Source organism: Phascolarctos cinereus, unplaced genomic scaffold (genome assembly GCF_003287225.1).
Source record: "Phascolarctos cinereus isolate Bilbo 61053 unplaced genomic scaffold, phaCin_HiC Scaffold_4;HRSCAF=312, whole genome shotgun sequence".
NCBI classification, from domain to species: domain Eukaryota; kingdom Metazoa; phylum Chordata; class Mammalia; order Diprotodontia; family Phascolarctidae; genus Phascolarctos; species Phascolarctos cinereus.
The window spans coordinates 414,080,437-414,102,842 of NW_027555847.1; the positions used below are offsets into that span (position 1 = coordinate 414,080,437).

At 35.6% G+C, this 22,406-nt stretch overlaps 1 protein-coding gene across 3 annotated transcripts in view; it reads right to left on the reverse strand.

Annotated features, from left to right (window-relative positions):
• The window catches only part of DNAH5 (dynein axonemal heavy chain 5), a 383,566-nt gene that overhangs the window by 151,897 nt on the left and 209,263 nt on the right, over positions 1-22,406 (reverse strand). For all 3 annotated transcript variants that reach the window (XM_021008643.2, XM_021008644.2, XM_021008641.2), the window contains exons 40-44: positions 21,369-21,476; positions 16,170-16,323; positions 11,392-11,538; positions 9,275-9,516; positions 507-683 (exon numbers count right to left, since the gene is read on the reverse strand). In XM_021008643.2, coding sequence (XP_020864302.1) covers positions 507-683; positions 9,275-9,516; positions 11,392-11,538; positions 16,170-16,323; positions 21,369-21,476 — 828 coding nt within the window. The remainder of the gene's footprint in view (positions 1-506; positions 684-9,274; positions 9,517-11,391; positions 11,539-16,169; positions 16,324-21,368; positions 21,477-22,406) is intronic.

The window sequence follows — 22,406 nt, forward strand, 5'->3', positions numbered from 1 at the left end:
AACATTAAAATGCTACAACTCCAAATTATGTTTTCTTAAAGAATTGTTTTTGATATATAACTGATAAGAAGTATAATAATATATTATATAATATGATTTTGTATAAATATAAAAAGAATACATTTGGTCCAACATTTTTATAAATAGACACAATGGAATGTAAAACATCCTAAAGTTGAATTTGAAAGCTAGTTTCCCCCTATATTTCTAACAGAATGAAGCACTTCGATAACAGTTTCAAATATCATAATACCTCATTTATATGGTACCCTAAAGTTGGCAAAGCACAACCATCACAACTATTCTCTGACACAGGTAATGTGAATATGATATTTTCTCCTTTGGCAGATGAGGAAACTGAGGCACAGAACAGTCAAGTAACTTATCCAGGCTCACAAAGCTAGTAAAGGTCAGAGTTTTATTCACAAGCTGGAATTGATTTCACAACATCATATAACTCTTAAAGAGCAATTCTACAGCAGAAAAATTCTATTTTTTACATTTACCTTAGAAGGGATAAGGCCCTGTAGCATATTAATACTCTGCATGATCACAAATGCCTCAAGCATCTCCATCTTGTAGTCCAAGCTCTGGATACTGAAGCGATACAGGTCAGAGAAAGACTCAGTGTACAACTGACGAAGGATTGAAGCTTCTTGAGGACAGCGCTTCTTCAAAAAACCCTATTAGTTCACACAATAATCTGTTGTCATATAATTACAGATAAGAGAGTAATGGCAGACAATTATTTTTAATAATAGTTATTTTTAAGCACCACTTAAGCATGTGTAAAATGCATTTTCAGAATCTGAAGCCTCAAAAATTCAGGAATCCAACACATGTAATTTCTACATAGAGGGTAAAAAATAAGGCTAGGAATTCAGGAAAATAGTTTAGAAGGAATTTTTAAAGATGAATCAGAAAACCGAAAAAGACAACGTTGAAATTTATCATAATTAAACATTTCCTATAACATTTTTTTGAATTGAAGGATGGTATGAAAGACTAGAAAGAATCACTCATGGAAATGAGTAATTTAAAATCTTGTAATGCTAAAAGTTTACAAAAACTATATCTTTCATTAAAAAAAAAAGTTCCACTTCACATAAACAGAAAAGTTATCTTAAGGTCATAAAATCCTCTCATTCTTCACCTCAACATGCATTAGAAGAAATCACATTAGATACTCTGAGGCAAGGAGAAAGAGTACCCTAATAGGAAAGAAAGAGCATAAAATTGTTCATGAATTCATGAATCTATGATTCTGTGCCCCCAAAAAAGGGGAGGAATGGCAACTTGAAGGCCTAGCACATGCTTGCTCTCACAACCTGATTGGCTACTTGAAAATTAATGGTTAAAACTAATTTGTATCCTTGACCTATCATCTAATCTCAATCTCACAGTTGTCTTTGACTTTCCTCAGAATTGATGAAGTGCTTTTTTGTATGTGTCTGATTTACTTCTAACTAGTGCCAAGAGTGAATACTCAAATGTCAACTACAAGTGGATCTATGGACCTTATCGATTTTGATGTTTCTTCCAATGATGATCGTCACAATTACTGATGTCTGCCTTCTCTGCAAGGCTCTAATCAATGAGTTCCCATAATTTTGCCACGTAGGATTAACAAAAATGTTCAATACCTCCCTAAGTTTCTCCTGACATCTTGAGGTTATCAATAAATGACTAGATAACATTTACCTATCATCTCTCACCTCTGCTCTGTAATCAGCCCATCTTCCTTTGCCTATGTTTAGCTCTCTGATATCCCTTATCCTTGTTCTTTAAAATTCATCATTTTTTATGCTTCACCTTACTCAAACTCACCATATCTCTCCATTGCCCTTTGTGTGAAATTCATTGTCAGTTGTTCAGATATGTAAGGGAGTGATGCTTTAAGGGAATGGCCCTTGACCATTTAATTGTTTGGGTCCTAAGTCTGCCTCTGAAAAAAACAGTTGCTGAGCTGTCTGCCTTAACAGTTCAAGTATATGGTACATAAGTCCTCTCAAAGTTCTAAGAGAAGCAATTACTGAAATTGTCTGACCCATAGCTCTGAGAAAGTCAATGTTCATTTGAATATAACAAGATCTCTCTAGACTATAAAAGGAGTAGAAAACACAACAACATGCTTCAGTGGTTTGCATATGAAAAATTCAGAAAATCTTTACTTTAATAACCTGGGAAATATTAACAACAGAAATATTCCGCAATTTTGAGAGAAATACAATTCACCTGATCTTAACTAAAGGATGAGGATTTGGTTAACCACAAGCTAAGGTGGAGTCATTTAAAGAGACAGACAGACAGGCAAACAGAGACAAATGCACAGAGGGGGAAAAAGAGGACAGAGAAAGAGGAAGAAAGAAACAGAAAGAGAGAGAGAGAGAAGAGAGGAGAGGAAGAAAAGGGTGGGGTGGGGAGGAAAGGGAACAGACAGATTATACTTTTATCTCTATTATGATTTGCTGCTGAGAAGACAGAAGATACTCTTCTGCTTTGTCACCAGCTGTTACTGATAGGTGGAAAAGGAAAAAATGAATCCTACAAAAGAGCAAAGTAGGAGAGGCTTTTCCCAACTTTTAAGGAAAACTTTTCCTTTGGCTAAAAATAGAACACTATTTTTGCTGAAAACATCAACTGATTTGGCTCAAGCAACACCTGAACATTACTCCAGTAAAGCTTGGATTACCTAAGTTTAGGAGTACAAACATCTGTTTACAATTTACAATTCTAGAATTGTTAGTTACTCCAAGCAGATGGGATTTCTTCATGGACTGGTTTTTACAAGTATATGCTTACTCTCCCCTAGAAACAAGTGCATTAGTGATACAGTGTGACTCAGGCTTATATGTGGACTCTAATGCATTTTTTTTATTTCTGCAGTCTAATCTAGCTGCTAATCTAATAGAGCTGCTTTTTCCTGTTTGCACTCTACAGTTCCATTTCTACTTCCTCTATAAGTATATTTACAACTATGAAGATAGAATGCAAATATGGTGGTGCTACTTTCCTTGAGCAGAATTTCCTCTCTTCTTTGCAGAAGTTTGAGGGAGACTGTGGGTATGAAATATTTCATATTCTGTTAGACTTGCTTTTTTCTATTTTTTTTTATTCTTTCTAACACATTATGACTCTCTGAATAAGGAATTCATAAAGGATGGCTCAACAGACAGACAGATAAATAAACCTAGATAGATAGATAGATAGACAGATAGATAGATAGATGGATAGATAGATAGATAGATGATGGTCATATATGTAAAAGCAAACATATCAGTAATTTATTTTTAACCTTTGTATATGTTTATCATTTTGCTTCAGTTTATTACACTCCTTCCATTTTTATCCTTAAATGCACTCAAAATAATTTTACATTATCTTTACATCTCATTATCATTTTATTATTTCTCCCTACATCATGAGGTGATACTGTTCATAATCTTCTACTGTCTCTTTTAAGAAGAGTTCCTGAGCAAGTTTATATTCTAAACCAGTGTTGTCTTTGGCTGCCACCTCTCTCTATTTGGCAAATAACTCAAATAGGCACTTTTTAGATTCTTTTGGTCCTCTTTTTTTTGTGAGGTAACTGGGGTTAAGTGACTTGCTCAGGGTCACACAGCTAATAAGTTTCAAGTGTCTGCAGCCAGATTTGAACTCAGGTCCTCCTGACTCCAAGGCCAGAGCTCTATCTACTGCACCACCTAGATGCCCCTAGTTCCCTTTTAATGGCAATTATTGATAATTTAATTTAAGGGTCTTAGGGACTTCTGAGAATTTCTCTACCTTTTCATCTGCTGCAACCAGTGCTGATGCAACAACTACAATTATTTTTATGGTGGGCTTTTTGCATATGTATGTATATATACATATACATGTATATATTTGCATATATATATATGCTCTATAATACAAGACAGACAAATTTTCACTAAAACAATGTTCCCTATTGCCTTTGGGTATATTAAAAAATTACTCTGTCAATTTTCTTTGATCCTGCAAGTTATACTGTGAGCCATTTACTTTACATGAGTGTAACCCAAGTCCCTTCTCCCTTTAGTATATCAAAGCCCTACATCTGAATGAGAAGTGAGGTAGAGCTAGCAAGAGTGGGAGAGATAGGCTTGCTCTCTTCAAGTTTGAGAGTCTCTTCAGTTCTCCTCAGTCTCTTCAGGTTCTACAGTTGCTTCAGGAGCTTCTGGATTCTAGCTTGGAGAGAGGAGATGGAAGATGTAAACCCCACTTCTGATTGCTGAAGGAAAAGACTCTGAGAAGAAGCCAATATAAGAGAAATTGGTAGTCTCCATTATGACCCTGTCCCCAGCTTCCTATATTAGAGATTTCAGGGAAATTTCCTTTGAGTGGGATCTAGATAGAACTCTCTCTCGGATGGTCTGAGTTACTGGCACATAGTACAGTTAATCCCTTCTACATCATGACTTTCCCCATCCCAGTTTCAACGTATCACTAATTGGTATAAGAAATTAAATTGGGGGGAGGGGGCAAGCCAAGATGGAGAAGTGAAAGCAGTGATTTGCTTGAGCTCTCCCACAAACCCCTCCAAATATTCATAAAAGAAATGGCTCTAAACAAATTCTAAAGCAGCAGAACCCACAAAAAGACAGAGTGAAACAAATTTCCAGCCCAAGACAACCTGGATGATTGATCAGAAAGGTATATTGCGCCAGCCTGGGAGTAGAGCACAGTGTGGCATGCGCGTGCAGGCCGCAGCAAACCTGGAGCAGGCCACAGAGAAATGAATCGTGGCAGCAGGGGAGGTTTCCACACTCCTCAATTTACGAATGCCAAAGACAAATTAGAAAGTCAGTGGGAAAAGTCTGTTTCTGTCAGTGCTGATAGAGGAAGTTGGGGTCACAGCTCCATTCCCCAAAAGTATGGCCAGGGGAGGGGGGAAGCTGCCTCCTGAGCTTCCGGCCCATAGACTAAGGTGGAATCCAGTGGCTGATCAGAGAGGGATTGCAGGGATCTCTTTGCCAGTGCTGAGGCAGGAATCTCTTGCTTTGCCTGTGTGTGGATCTGGGTCACAGTTCTGGACAGCAGTCCTGGGGTGAGGAGGAGCGCTGGCCTGGTGGAGCTTGAACTGGCTTGAAGTGAGAGGAAACCTTCATCACAGCTACAGGACAGAAAGGAGTGCTTGTGGTCACAGGCCAGGAAAGGAGTGAACACCTCACCCCTTATCATACCACCTTGGAAGAACTGAAAATTTACAGGGCCCTACAAGTATCTCTGAAAACAGCTGTACAAACCCCCGAAGCTTGGGACAGTACATTCTCCACATTGGAAGCAGACTCTTACCTTAACAAAGAGTTTAAAACTCAAGTAATTGGCTGGGATCATGAGCAAGCAATGCACAAAGAGTCAGACTATATTATCTTACTTTGGTGAAAAAGAAGATCAAAATATACAACCAGAAGAAGACAACAAAGTCAAAGCTCCTACATTCAAAGCCTCCAAGAAAAATATGAATCAGTTCCAGGCCTCGGAAGAGCTCAAAAGGGATTTTGAGAAGCTAGTAAGGGAAGTAGAGGAAAAACTGGGAAGAGAAATGAGAGTGATGCAAGAAAATCATGAAAAACAAATCAACAGATTGCTAAAGGAGACCCCAAAAAAATACTGAAGAAAATAACACCTTAAAAAATAGCCTAACCCAAATGGCAAAAGAAGTCCAAAAAGCCAATGAGGAGAAAAATACCCTAAAAACAAAAATTGGCCAAATGGAAAAGGAAGTCCAAAAGACTACTGAAGAAAATACTTCCTTAAAAATTAGAATAGAGAAATCGGAAGCTAATGATTTTATGAGAAATCAAGATACTGTAAAACAAATCCAAAAGAATGAAAAATTAGAAAACAACATGAAATATCTCATTGGAAAAACAACTGACCTGGAAAATAGATCCAGGAGAGAGAATTTAAAAATTATTGGACTCTCTGAAACCCATGATCAAAAAAAGAACCTAGACATCATCTTTCAAGAAATTATCAAGGAAAACTGCCCTGATATTTTAGAACCAGAGGGCAAAATAGAAATTGAAAGAATCCACCAATCTCCTCCTGAAAAAGATCCCCAAAGAAAACTCCTAGGAATATCATAGCCAAATTCCAGAGTTCCCAGGTCAAGGAGAAAATATTACAAGCTGCCAGAAGGAAACAATTCAAGTACTGTGGAAACACAAATCAGAATAAGACAGGATTTAGCAGCTTCTACGTTAAAGGACCACAGAGCATGGAATATAATATTCCACAGGACAAAGAAGACAGGATTACAACCAAGAATCACCTACCCAGCAAAACTGAGTATAATCCTTCAGGGGAAAAAATGGTCATTCTGTGAAATACAGGACTTTCAAGCATTCTTGATGAAAAGACCAGAGCTGAATAGAAAATTTGAGTTTCAAGTACAAGACTCACGTGGAACATGAAGAGGTAAACAGGAAAGAGAAATCATAAGAGACTTATTAAGGTTGAATTGTTTACATTCCTGCATGGAAAGATGATATTTATAACTCATGAGAACTCTGTCAGTATTAGGGTAGTTGGAGGGAAAAAATTATACATATGGATAGATAGATAGATAGATAGATAGATAGATAGATAGATAGATAGATAGATAGATAGATGGATGGATGGATGGATGGATGGATGGATGGATGGATGGATGGATGGATGGATGGATGGATGGATTGGATGGATAGATAGATAGATAGATAGATAGATAGATAGATAGATAGATAGATAGATAGATAGATAGATAGATAGAGGGCACAGGGTGAGTTGAAGATTAAGGGTCATATCTGGAGAATGGAGTTAAGGGATGAGAGAGGATTATATTCAGAGAAGAAGAAAGGGAGAGGTAGAATGGGGTAAATTATCTCACAGAAAACAGAAAAGAAAAGCTTCTTACAGTGGAGGGGAAATAGGGGAAGGTGAGAGGGAATGAGTGAATCTTATTCTCATAGGATTTGGCTTAAGGAGGGAATAACATACACATTCAATTGGGTATGGAAATCTGTCTTACCCTACAGGAAAATAGGGGTAGAAGGGGACAAGAGAGCAGGGGTACAATAGAGAGGAGGGCAGATTGGGAAAAGGGGGTAATGAGAAGCAAATACTTCTGAGGGGGTACAGGATCCAAAGTAGGAATAGAATAAATGGGAGGGCAGGATAGGATTAAAGGAAAGAGAGTTAGTTTTTTACAACATGTCTACTATGGAAGTGTTTTGCATAACTGCACATGTATAACCTATATGGAGTTGCTTGCTTTTTCAATGAGAGTGAGTGGGGAGGGAGGAAGGGAGAAAATTTGAAACCTAAAGTTTTTAAAACATATGTTTAAAAAAAATGTTTTCACATGCTACTGGGAAATAAGAAATACAGGAAATGGGGTACAGAAGTCTATCCTGCCCTACAGGAAAATATAAGGGGAAGGGGATAAGAGAAGGGGGGAAAGAAGACAGACTAGGGGAAGGGATATTCAGAATGCATGCCATCTTGGAGTGGGGGAGGGGCGAGATGGGGTGAAAATTTGGAACTCAAAATCTTGCGGAAGTAAATATTGAAAACTAAAAATAAATACATTTATATTTAAAGAAAAAAAGAAATTTAATTGGAATTTCAAGAGAGTTTCCAGAAGCCACTGACAACATGCAAAGGCCAGCACATGATACAGAGCCTATGACAAAATACTTAACCCAAATTTTACAATAAGGTACTGTAAACACTCCACAAAAGAAAAAGAAAAAAATTTAAACTTCTTCTCTGATATGAAGGGAGACCAAAAAATTTTATGTGGGTTTTCTAAATTGAGGGGGGTTACAGCATCCCTAACCCCCCACTATGTGGAAGGAATAACTACATGTTTAATGAATGTTTATTCACTGACTGACATTTCTGCTACTCTGCTACTATCATTGCATAAGTGGAAGAGTATATCACAGGACTGAGAAGCATTTTGCATTTTCCTTTGTTTCATGGGTTGCCATGGTCACAGAATTCATCACTAAGTGGATAATCTAGTGATTAATCTTCCTTTGCCTAGCTGGAAGAGTCCTTGGTTCTGCAAAGTGAACACAATTTTAATTTTGTGATATACCATGTGTTTAAGACATATAGGTATATCATGATTTACTGGTATAAGAACCTGAAATTCCATACCTAATCATGCCTGGTGGTTTGTAAGTATTTTTAAATTTTTGGTAAAATCAGCATTCTTTTGATAAGGTTCCCCTATGAAATAATTCTCCAAGTACTTAAAAATTATAGATGATGAGGTTTCCCTTGTATTTCCATACATCCTTCCCAGTATACAAGTGAGAACGATGGAGTCTTTAGGAAACTTAGTGACTTGTTCAATTTTATGACCATCTCATTTGATATTTTTAGTGGTTATTTCCCCTCCCTCCAAACGATATTTTAACTTTGTAGACCTAGAAACTGGTAAGTATTTGTCAAATGTCTTTTAAATTTTTTTTTCATGGAGCAAAAAATAAGTGGAAAGGAGCAAAAGGAACTTTAAATTTCTTGAAATTACGTATTCACATTTTTGACAAAATAGTTTTCTTGTATTTGAGCTACATAAGCAATAGGAATATAATTAGTACAATATATGATTGTATACTAAGCATTCTAACTAACTCTCTCAGTAATAGATTCTCCACAGTCACTTTCCAGTAAAATGTCAAATTTTACTAAGTATAAAAACTGTAATCAAAATGCTGTAAATGAAATATGCTGAAGTAAAAGAGTGTGCTTTAGCCTCAATCAAATAGATAGTATATGAAGAATTACTGATACTTGTAAATTTAAAATTAAAGATTAGAAAACCTTAAGGAAATTGCAAATGGCTCAAACTCATAAAATCCAATAACAAATATATAAACTTTAATCATACTGTAAAACCACTATTGCACAGAAATTAAAAAAGAGAGAATCTGCAAGTTCCCCTACTAAAATGCTTATTAAATTATAAATTCATTAAGGGTATGGATTGTCATTTTTTTCACCTTTTAATTCCAGAACACCTACCTGAATACTTCACACATAACAAACACTTAAATAACTTTTTTGTGAATTGAATGGAACAGAATGATATAGCAAAAGCATTCATAGGTAGGTAACATGAAAATATTCCAGCATATTCAAGATTCTGTGAACTTTAACAAATCAACTAATTTTTATTCAGAGAATCAATATAAAAATAATAATCTATTCAAAGAGAATATTAGATTATTTTAATCATAAAGGTTGCATTCCATACCTCAAGAATAGGACTCCAATTAAGGATGGAGGAACTCATGAAAACCATACCATTCCTTGACACTGTAGCAGGAGAAGCATTGTCAATGTTATGAGGCTCAAAAACTATTTTGCAATTTGGAGCCATAGGGATACGATCTCCATTTGCAAGTGTTAAAGTTTTGTTATCATCCAAAACTGAATTCAAGTTCTCAATCCAGATTGCATCAACTGGGCCATCAAGAACTATCCAGATGTGTTCTCCTGGAATAACCACACCACCCAAAAAAGATATATAAGTATGTGTGTACATACACACATGCATACATATGTATATTTACATATATTGTATACACATGCAAATGTATGTATTTTCATCAGCTTGTAAAACAGTCATTCCTCTATTTTATCAAATATATTAGAAGGCTCACTCTCCATAAACATATATCAAAATCCTAAAAAAAAAACTGATTGAGTCATCACTTTAACGCCATGTAGGAATTCTGCTATTTATTTCAGCACATAACTTGGCAGTGATGGGAAATTGTGCTGAATTCCATAACCATTGGCCTTTTGTGAACAACTGTCATTTAGCAATAAGGTTTGTAGTTATAATCCTCCCATCAAAAACTAAGAAATAATTTTCAGATGCAAAATAAAATTTAAATGAAATACTGTACCCCTTGAACTAGCTATTCAACTAAAAAAATTGATGTAAGTCACCAAACACAAGTTTTGTGAGATGTATTTTTTGTAGATATTTGTAGATATATTTTTACAAAGAGGAAAACTACTTACAAATGGCAATAAATTTTCCTGTCCTAGGAAATGTTGCAACATATTATGACTAGAGGATAAGTCACCTCACAAAGACCCATTTCAATTCAATGCCCTGTGTCTACCTAAAGTTGCAATTTAAATTATTTATTTGTCTGACATTTCTGTCCTGGGGCCCTAATAGAAAAGGCAATTGGGTTCAACAATACTAATTCTGTCTTTCAAGCACTTTTTGAAAGATGTTTTCTGGAGATTGGGATCAGGTCTCATGTTTCTAAAGCATCACATGTCAAAAATTTCATATTTGCACCTTTTATTAAGCAAAAGCCAAAGCCCAATGAAAACACATTATAAGGGAAAAAAACTCAAAACTCATTTCCCTCACAATTTTTTTCTTACAAAGTACCCTATTTTCAGTGGACCTTCTTTATGGCATGACCCTTGTGATGCCTGAATAAAAACGGGCTATATACTGAAGTAATGGTCACATTTTTTAATGGCATTTTGTCAAACAAAAAGTTTTCTCTTTTTAAGTTCCTCTTCTTTCATGGTCCTCTCCTATGAAAGCCTTCTTTGACTCTCCAAGCTGAAACTAATCTCTCTTTCAAATATGTCATCATTGTACTCTGCATCTCACTTTTGCACTTGTCACATTGTGCATTGTGACAGTTATTTGAGTAGTGGCTTAAGCCAGGAGTGTGTTGGAGCCACCTTCCACATACTGATGAATTTTCGGTGTGATCATTTACACCCTGCAAATTGGCAAATGCTAAAAATTAGGCCTAGGTTTATTGTTTCATTGATTGTCTTGACTTAAGAATGTGATAGAAATGTCAATTATGCAAATTAAATTTAAAAATGTGTCATGCATACTTTTTTTTCAGAGAACTGGTTGTTATTTTACCAGCACATCCCTACTGTTAACCTTCACCACTACCGTCAGATTATGAACTCAAGTAGGAATGGTCTAATTAGTCTTAGTATCTCCCTCATCATTTACAGAGCATCTACATATGTTTTATACAGCATTGGTACTTAATAAATGCTTATTGATTTAATTTAATATTGCGAAGGAATCAATCAGGAAAATTAAGAGTCCTACAATCACAAATTGTACACCTGATGAATAAGAAATTATAAAGTTTACAGAACTTTGTTAAAGTGCTAATGTTGAGAACCCAAGTCACTTTCTATTCCATACATGTAAACTTTTTGGAATGAGAGACTGTTTCCTTTCTCTCACCATATTCTAGTCCCTAGCACTATGGCCCCTTAAGAAATCTGTTGAATTGAATTGGTTTAAAACATTTTTTTTATTAGAAGTATCTTTAAAATTTTAGTTTTGTACTTTTTTTTCTTTACCTTTCTTTGCTCTCAAAGTTTTTCTCCAAAGAGTGGAGAAAATCCCATCTGTCCAGTCATTTGTGGCTACATCAAGGCGACCAAACATCTGGGGTGCTGTGATAGCTTTAGGATTCATCCTCATTTCACGGTGTGGCTTTCCACAATCTAGAAATAATAAATCCAAATAGTTAATGTCAAAATCTTCAAACAGAATGCACTATATTACAACTAATTTATGTACAATACTATTTATTTACAACATTTTATTGTTGTCAATGTTGGCTGTGATGAAGTATCACCAGAGAGTAAAAAAATAAAAGCAATAATCCTTTGAAAATGTATTTGTAGAATACACATATGTGTGTATGTTCACATATACACGCATATACATATGTGTGTGTGTGCGTGTATATATATGTATATGATTAAAGCCATTAATACTTCATAGACTATGGTCATTTTATTCTTCATCTTCTGAGAAGCAAAAAGCTTGTACTGCAGAGGGTTAATAAAGGACAACATGCTAAAATTTATGAAAGTACTAATGTAATCTGGGAGTTCTTTAAACTTCACAGTTCAAAAGTCTTTTGGTTTATGATGTACTTGATTAAATTTTGTGCCTGGAATACCATCTAGAAGATGCTTTATTCTCTACATTATCAGCTTTGATTTTCTGGGATGTGTTCTTACTCTCCTTGGAAAAGACAAGCTAAACTAATGTCGTATGCATCACAGGACTTTCCCTTATGGCCAACCACAGAAATATATTTAAATCATCATCATACAACCTTTAAAATTACTCTTCAATTTGCTGGACTTTTCTGCATGAGTTTCCAGGAAAGACTTGTGTTTAATCAGCAACAAAGATATCAATAAGCTTTAAAACTTAAAAATCATCAGAAGAAACTTAGAATGTAATTTTATATATAAAAGAGCCATATACACGCAAACATGCACATTAAGAAAGGTGTTACGTTAGAGCCCGTGAAAATGTGTTCTACACTTTCTCTCTAAAAGCCTCATAAAACTATGCAGGTTAGGAATCAGTACTATTTTATTACCCTGAACTTCAATGTGATGGCCATATTTTATCTTTTGCAATGAGTGGAATCCACAAAACTTTGCCCAAACTTTTACTATTTACTTTCTAAACTCTCTTTCCAGAACAGGAAAGCATTTAAAAAAAAATGATTGTGGTATATATGTTATGTTGGCTATCAGAAGCAGTATCCTACTCCTCACTTTCATTTTGGGAATGTCACAATATATAACTGATGGTAGCACCTGTGTCTTCACCTCCCATTCTTGGTTATATTCTGGTTGGCAGCTATTTCCTTCTAGCTGCTTCTATGGAGAGGGTGGTAGGCCTGACAGTGACCCTTCCACATCTAATTCTTATTGGTATTGGCATGTTCCCCAACAGCTCCCAGGATCCATGAGGAACCTGTCTTTACAGATATAAGGTAATTTTTATTCAATACTGTGTCCCCTAAGGAGGAAAACAGAGCTCTTTTGATTTAACATGCCTCAGACTCACCTCCTTCCAAACTGATTTCATCCTGTTAGATCTCCCATTGTGGATTGGTATCGAATTATCTCTAAGGAAGTGAAACTGAGTTGACACATGAATGTATTCTCTGGCAACTATTAAAAAAGCTACTACAGAAGGACCAGTGCTCCAATTGCTAATTCTTTAATCAAAAGACTATTGTTGGGGCAGCTGGGTGGAGCATTGGATAGAGCACCAGCCCTGAAGTCAGGAGGACCTGAGTTCAAATCCGGCCTCAGACCAAACACTTGACATTTACTAGCTCTGTGACCCTGGGCAAGTCACTTAACCCTAATTGCCTAAAAAGGAAAAAAAATAATTTAAAAAAAATAATAAAAAATAAAAAAATAAACAAAAGACTATGGTTACTATGATTATAGCAATAGATTCTTTCTCCAGTGTGCCAAATTTAAAACTCTAGAAGAAATCTCATTTAATTTAGTTATTTTGATTGATCTGGCTGTCATGCTTAAATTATGACATATCTAGTACCATAAATATATGAAGAAAAAAATCTCAAACTGGAGAAAATATGCCTTTCATTCAGTACTTCTCTAAAAACTAATTGTTGGATAAAATATTTTGCTCAAGGACTATTCAAAGCTGGGAATATTATTTCTAAGTGGGAAAGATCATATCCTTATGTATCAAACCCTTCGAACTTATCCTTCTAACCAAACTCCCATTCCCACAGGCAAGTTGGGTGCCCAAAGGGTACTTAACTACTTGCATCCTCAAGTTTGTAGGGATAAGTACAAGGAATTGGGGGCAGGGGGTTGTTTCTAATAGTACATATAACTCATGTGCTCCCTTTAGTTATACTCCCATGATTACCTAGACAAATTTAATTAGCTTTTAAAAAAAGATATCTACAAAGGAACAGAATAGTTGATATAAAATATTCTACCATAAAGTCTGGGACACATTCTCCCACAAGTACATAGAAAATCAGGAGAAAAGTAGGATTAACCTTAGAGAGCACATATGACAAAGGAGTAATTCACAGCTCCTGGTTTCTAGAAGTACTTTTGTCCAATCTTCATGCCATTCCCTTGTGGAATATGTAGCTCTTGGCTAAGTTTTCAGGTTGCATGCTCCTGAAGAGTTCTGGGGCTATATGCCCTTAGTGTATCTAATTTGTTCTCAGTTCCCAATGTTAACACTGTAATCAGTCACTGTTGTTCTGGGGAAATTGTGACCAGTCTGATGGAAAGTCCAAATCTTCCAACTTGTAGAGCTCATAAAATCATCCTCTATCAAAAAGGAAGAGACAGAGACTATCCCCAAAACATACCCAAGAAATTCTCTCTGTATTACTTGGCTAGAGTTGCTCCAACACTATGCAGGCCTGCTGTTGGAATGCTGGGTTCTGAAATGAATTGTTGCTTTATCTAAGCCCCATAGGATATAACTGGTGCTGTTAAACCAACCACTTTTTTCCTTTTTCTGCAGCCTTCCTTACTATCCACTCCCTTAACTCTACAATCAGGCCCCTATCTCCTTCACTGAAACTACTTTCTGAGTTTCTGTGCCATAACTAGGATAGGATAGCCAGAAGTTTGTGCCAGGATGCCAAAATTTAGAACACACTAATAAGATTTCTTTTTTTTTTTATATATGAGGCAGTTGGGGTTAAGTGACGTGGCCCAGAGTCACACAGCTAGTGAGTGTCCTGTGTCTGAAGCCAGATTTGAACTCAGGTCCTCTTGACTCTAGGGCTGGTGCTTTATACACTGCACGTCCTAGGTGCCCCAAGATTTCTTACACAGTAAGAAACAATTATAATTAATATCTGGTTAGCTTCTTACTTGCATTAATTATCCTTGCTACCATATGGTTACCCTTTCTCTCATATACCATAACTATGTCAGGTAAGGTTCTTCTCATCCTATATCCACTCTACTCATCAGTAGAAACTTGCCCAATAGCTCATTCAAAATGTTCTGGGGATTTTGTCTCCCTACCCTGAGTCTCTTATGTTTGAAATATTTTCCCTTATGTTTCTTCTCCACCCTAATGCCCACTCAATTGAATTTGTCTTAAAAAGTAAATTTTAGGGTTACCCCAGTTATGTTTTATGACACTTGTCCCATGTACCAGAATTGCTAGTATGGCTCTCATCATAAGTCACCATTGGACTCTATTTCTTAAGGCAAAAGTCTCTCATGACTCCTTATCTCCCTTGATCTCAGTAAACTTTCCAACTTAATTGACTGTCTCATCCTTCTAGGAACACTTTCCTTGGCCTTTAAAACCTTATAATCTCTTTTCCTACCTGTCTCTTCATCTGTCTCCTTCACTGTGTCCTTTTCGTTATTCTGATTCTTTGGGTATGATATTTGCCAAGGTCCTGCTCTTAACCTCCTTTTCTTTCCTTTCCACCTTCCCTCATCAACCTCATTGACTCCACAGTTTTGACTATTATTCCTAATTACTTGCCAAATCTGTATTTTCAACATTAACTGTTCTCTCGACCTCAGGACTACATCTCAAAATGATATCTGAATGGAACATCAATAGTTCTAATTCACTATTTCCAAATTCACTATTTTCAAAGCTAGAATTCCCCCAAAAAATTCCTCCAAGATGGTCTTCCAATCTTTCCCACCATATTACCCTTCCTTTACAGTACTGCTAGATAAAATTGATAATGTTACCCCACACACTCAAAATTCTCTAATAGAGCCCTGTTACCTATGAAATACAAACTAAGCATGGTACTCTAAGCCCACCCACACTAACTTTCCAGCCTTAAACCACACAACTTTCCTCCATATTCGCTAAATTTGAGCTAAACTAGACTATTTTTCATCCCCAATATAAACTTCTCTCTGACTTAGATTGTATCTTTGCTCATTTTTGTCCCTGCACCTGAAACACCCTCTCTAATACCTCATCTCTTCCTACTGGAAGGGTCCTTCCTACAGCAGGGTCCCTGACATTTTTAACAGTCAAATTACAAATGACCCATACATAAGAACAGCTATTGCTTCCACCAGGGCCCTCTCTTGCCATTTATCTGCTTACAAAGCCTTAAAACCAGGACATCATGAGAGCTACCCAACTACTAGAATCTTTCCCTACCTCTCTTCCTTTCTAATCTATTCCCTATTCCCCTCTAGATTCAAAGGACCTCAAGAAATCATGTATCTGAGAAATTGGTCCTGAATGGAATATGGGGCTCACAATTAGAGTACATGACTACAATTTCAGTTTGGGATAACTCACAATTCAAATATTTCGATACCTGTCATTGCTTTCATTAAAGTGTAGATGCAGGTTGTTTTTCCAGCCCCACTAGGCCCCAAGGTCATCATTCCATGTCTCACCCGCTGTGTTTCAAACAGCTGAATAACTTTTAGCTTCCAAGGAGGATGATTAATTAAACCAGCTTCTTCAACCTAAAAGCATAACCAAACAACAAAGTCATTACAATGTAATGCAAGATTTCAATTTGTAAAATAAGATTTGATATACATTCACAACCAGAAAGCTTAAAAATTCTTGGAATTTTTCAATTTATCATAACAATACAGGCTTTCCAATGACTTACTGACACTACGCAAAGGCAAAGGAAAGCATAATATTGCCCACTGGTGATAGAATAACATTATCTTTGGTTGAGTCCATATTAAGAGAGTAATTTAAAAATAAAGCCTGAAACCATAACAAGGTAGATTTTAAATTCTCTACTAACTCTTGAGTATCACTCATTTTGCTTCCTGATTCTCATCCATCCTCACCCATTTGTGAAAGTGATTTTCATAATGTGTAAATCTGACCATGTCACTACTATTGAATAAACTACAGTGACTCCCTATTGCCTCTAGGATCTAATACCAAGTCTACTGCTTGGCATTTAAAGCACTTCACAAGCCAGCCCCAAGCTAGTTTCCAGTCTTATTGCACATTACTCTTTTTAACACAATCCAATCAAATTGTCCTTCTTAGTGCTTCTCATCTATGGCACCATCTCCATACTTTTGTACTGTCCGACCCCCATAACTGGAATATACTCCCTCCTCACCTCTACTATGAATCTTTAACTTCCCTTTGAACTTCTCAGTTCAAAGACCTCCTTCCTCATAAAGCTTTTATTCATATCAAGGAGCTAGTATCTTCACCCTAGAGCTATCTTCTCTTTACTTTAGATGTAGTTTGTATATAATTACATGCAACACAAGTTGTATGGCATCCTACCTGCCGATACACACACCACTGATAGCGTATAAGGACTTCAAGAGTTCCTGTCATAGCATAGACACTTAAATATTTGTTGATTTCTTGATTGATCAATACATTAAAAATACTAATAAACAAGGGAACTCTGATCAAAACAGTTATAAATTTGAAATGCCTGATTTTATAATACATGGGTCAAGGATAAAATAATAATAACATGAAATATTATATTAAAGATAATCATAATATAAATACAAAATATCAAAATATGTGAAACAAAGCCAAATCAACACAGAGTGGAAAATTTCTATTCAGGAATGCTTGTATTAACAATTGCAAAAAAGAATGAAGAGAACTTAATGAATTGTTTACAGTTCAAAATTAGTAAATGAACAAATAAATATTTCCTCAAAATATAAAGAAATAGCTATCATTAATTGAAAATTAGCAAACTAAAAATGGATGGTCTAGTAGCAAATTAAAAAATAATAGAATTACTAAAAGTTATTTTAAAAGATTAAAATAACTGATAAACCATTAGCAAATGCAATAAGAAAAAAAAGCAAGGAGAAAAGAATATACTACCCAAAACAAACTTAGAAAAAGGCAAATAAAAATGAATTGAGAAGACACAAAGAAAATTATCAGAGGCTATAATGTAGTCATATGTCCAAAAGTGTGAATATTTTAAAATAGTTTAATATCTTTACAAATACAAAATGTTCAATTGAATAAAAACTAGGAATAAATAAACCAGAATCAAAAAGAGTAATTGAAGAAGTCATTAATGAGCTGGTGTATAAATATATACTAGGACCAGATAGATTCACCAGCAAATTCTGTCAAAAATTGAAAAAACCAATATCATACGTACTTTAGAAATTGCTTTCAAAATGCAGAAAGATAGCATTCCATATAAATTTCTATGGAACTAATATGCTCCTAAGTTCCAATTCTGATAAATAAGGTAGAGAATTATAGAAAACTATCATTAATGAATGGATATGAATAGATAAAAATTAAATGAAATATTAGGAAATATACTATAGTAATAAATTTAAAAACACATTAACTAAGATCAAACAATGGCTAGTATACAATTGACATCCAAGAGAAATAAAGAAATATTAAGAGAGGTCTAAATAAACTACATCCCAAGGTAGTTACATTTGGATAGGAGATACAATACATTTAGGGAAGCAGTAGCCAAGTTTTGTTCTAGGAAGTAGCAAGAATTGTAAATGGAACAATAAGGAAGAAAACTGTCCTGATCTCTCTAGGAATAGTGGTAATAATGTTTGGATTTTTATTTGCAGAGCAAAGACAAATAGCTGAATTGGGTTTGGGTATCATCAGGGCAGATAACAAGCTGTCTATGCTGGACAGGTGACAAGCCCTGGTGTCCTCATGCATGACTGGATGGGATGTGAAATATGGTCTGGAGATTGCTAGATACAGTGGATTAAGTGAGTTTTCATTCACCCACCAATAAGGATAGATTTACTCTTGGGCAAATTCCAGAAGCTGAGTACATTAATTCTCCTATCATTGGGGAAGGCGGGTCATGCTTCCTAGGGATTAAGGTCTAGATTACAGGAGTGGGGAACCTGCGGCCTCAAGGCCACATGTGGCCCTCTAGGTCCTCAAGTGTACCCTAGAGGGCCACATGTGGCCTTGAGGCCACAGGTTCCCCACCCTGGTCTAGAATGGCAGAAGGATATTGTTTCTTTTAGGGAAAAGGAGCACAGCAACAGGTCAAGTGGTAAAACGTTTGCTCTAGTCAGGCCCTGTCATACTAATAAAGACTGAATGGGCTTATTAAATGTATTGAATGTCTGAGCATTAACATCCCAAGACAGAATACAACGAATGAACAAAAAAAACCCTTCTATTTATTAAGTACCTATTATTTGCCAGGTATTGGACTAGGTGCTGAGGGTAAAAATATGAACATGAAATAGTCCCTGACCTTAAAGATCATAATAGGAAGAGAGAATATCTATAGAGGAGTCATGGCCAGAAAAGGGTTTTCTGTCTTATCACTAAGCTGGTGAGTGGAGCCATGAGGAAGTCAAATATCACACCTTTTGGAGCAGCAATGGTCGTGCTAATTTGATTATTGTTCTGGGGGGTGCAGGAAGCAAGCATTTGAAATGTAGCAGTAATCAAATAGTAAAAATTCAAAGAATCTTTACAATAATAGGAAAATAGGATTTTGTTGTTGTTGTTGTTGTTGTTCAATCATTTCAGTCATGTCCGAGTCTCCATGACACCATTTAGAGTTTTCTTGGAGCAGTTTGCCATTTCCTTCTCATTTTACATATGAGGAACTGAGGCAGACAGGGTTAAGTGACTTGCCCAAGGTCAAATAGCTAGTAAATGTTTGAGGCCAGATTTGAACTCAGGAAGACGAGGCTTCCTGATTCCAGACCCAGCTCTGTATATACCGTGCCACCTAGCTGCCCCGAATCTTTACAATAACAAAATGTATAAAGGCAAACAGCAAATCAAGTAAAATTATGATGCTTTTATAAAGTGTGAAAAGATATATGAACTCAAACATCTCAAATCATAATATCAATCAGTCATTATCAAAGCTACTGGGAATGCTGAATAAACTGTGGTATAAAAATGTAATAGAATGTTATTTCACCATAAGAAATGAAAAATATGAAAAAGAAAAAATATGAGAAGATACATGAAATGATTAAAGGTAAAAAAGACAGAAGCTAAAGAACAACATACAAACTTATAAGATCTATGTAAATATTAAAGGAACAAAACCATGATAAACATTCAGAAAAGGGATGTAGAAACAAACAGGAAGATTTTGTTGCTACCTTATTAAAATTAATATACACATTTTTAAAACCTATGAATAACAACTTTGTTTTCATGCATAATCATTTATAATCTTTCTTTCCGCTTTTAAAAACAAAAATAAAATATTGGATATCAGAATCAAGATTCAAGATGTAAGGTAAGAGAGAGAAAAAAGCCAAGGTGAGTAAAAAGTCCTTTCAGTACCATTGGGCTAGTCAACCCAATATGCTCTTTTCAAAGCAAGAAACTTTCTTTATTTTCTTCTTTCAAGGATGGCAATGATCAATGACTGACCACTGAGACATGGTCAGCCTGGAAAGGAAATGTGGACTGATTATTTATCCCTTCAGAGAAAAGATAAGGAAAGCCCATAATGGGAGGAATGCTGACATTATATCTGCTTAATTTCACTTACAAGACTAATAGCTTACACTTATATAATGATTTTGAATTTTCTACATATTACACTTACATTTCTGCATTTGGTGCTCATCTCTGAGGTAAAGAGGCATTGTAGCATAGTGGCTAGAGTGGTGGCCCACAAGCCATGAAGACCTGAGTTCAAGTCTTATCTCTGACACAAACTGGCTCTGTGAAATGGGGGCAATTCGCTTAATATGTCAGTGCTCTAGGCCAGTGGTGCAAATAGAAACATCCCTGTAGTCTGAATATTGACCCAGAAAACCACAAATTAACATTATCTGTTGTGTATTATGTGCCTGAAGCAGGAGTTGAAGTCACGTCCTCCTGACTCCAGGGCCAGTATTCAATCCACTGCGCCACCTAGCTGCTCCACATTGTATATTTATTTTGTTAAACATTTCCCAATTGCCTTTCAATGTGGTTCAGCCACAAGGGATTTTACCTTCACACCTCAACTATCTTAGACTATAAATCACACAGAAAGTATGAACCTCCTTTGCTAGAGGTAGTTCCTTTATCTGAGTGTTCCCTATACATACAATATACATAAATATATACCTATATATGTGTATGTGTGTATATATATATATATATATATATATATATATACACATATATACACACACATGCATACATGTGTATAGTTCCTATCTTTTTCTTCTGAGGTATGAATGGAAGGCATTATTATCACTATTTCGTAGATAATGGCCCAGAGAGGCTAAGTGAGTATTACCCTTGAGGTCATATAGTTTTTAAGTGAAAGGGCCAAGATTAGAACTCAGGTCTTCTGATTTCTTAGGCTAAGTTTCAGTTTATTATAAAACCTGTGGTTACTCTCATAAAAAATAACCAAAAGCACTGATGTAGTCTCTCTTGAGGAAGCAGGTATCATGATAGAGGCCTCACTATATCTCCATTTAATTCAGAGACAACACTATCTAACAAACACCTTACATACACACACACACACACACACACACACACACACACACACACACAACACACACACACACGTTACCTTTCTGTCAATTGCAGCTTCTAGTTCAGGATAACCTGCCTTATCTAGCTGTATGTTTGGGAAAAGGTCTTCAATCAGACTCAGGAATAAGGGTTCATCCTCATCAATCTAAGGGAAAAGAAAAGAAAGGAAGAGAAAGGAAAGGAAAATAAAATCAGACAAATCATTTTTTAGAAGAAGATTTTTACCTAAGTCCTAAAAAGACCAATACAGTCCTACATATTTGCCAGTTATTAATTAATACACATCACATCTTATTTTGAACCTATACACTTTCATCATCTTTACCAGAAATCAAAGAAAAATGCCATCTGTCACCACCTCCAAATGTGACACTAAACCTTGCTAGCATTACTCTGCTTACACATGTTCCAGTTAAAGATTTAAAAAACACACACGCAAACTAATAACAATAATAGATGAGAACTCATTAGTGAATTAAGTAAGAGTTCTATTTATACTTCTCTTATGAAGGACAAACATCTATTCACTTAAGTAAGACCACAGAACAAGGAAACATAGATTTAAGACTAGAAAGGACATTAGAGGTCATCGAGTACAACCTCCCCATTTTACAACTGCAGGAATCAAGGAAAAAAGAGATTAAGTGACTCGCCCAGAGCCATACAATTAATAAGCATCTGAGGTGACATTTGAACTCAGGTTTCCTAACTCTAAATTCAGAATGCTATAAACTATATAATTCTGCCCTTGGACTCTATCAATTGTGTCTGTCAGTACGTAGAAATATTGGCTGAGCTTCATTCTCTACTATAAAATAAAAAACCTAAGTTTTTTACAAATTTGCACAATTTAAATAATTTGTTGCCGTGTCATATTAGTGGGGGAGAGTTTTAGTTCAAATGAATAGAAATCATTATTTAGCAACAGAAATGTAAACAGTACCTTAATTGACAACATTTCTTCATTCATCTTTCCTGCTAACACTACTTTGCTCATGTTCAGTCATTTACTATCATAGTCATAGTAAATATAGATTATACTGGATAAAATATAGACAATGTTATTTTCATTTTC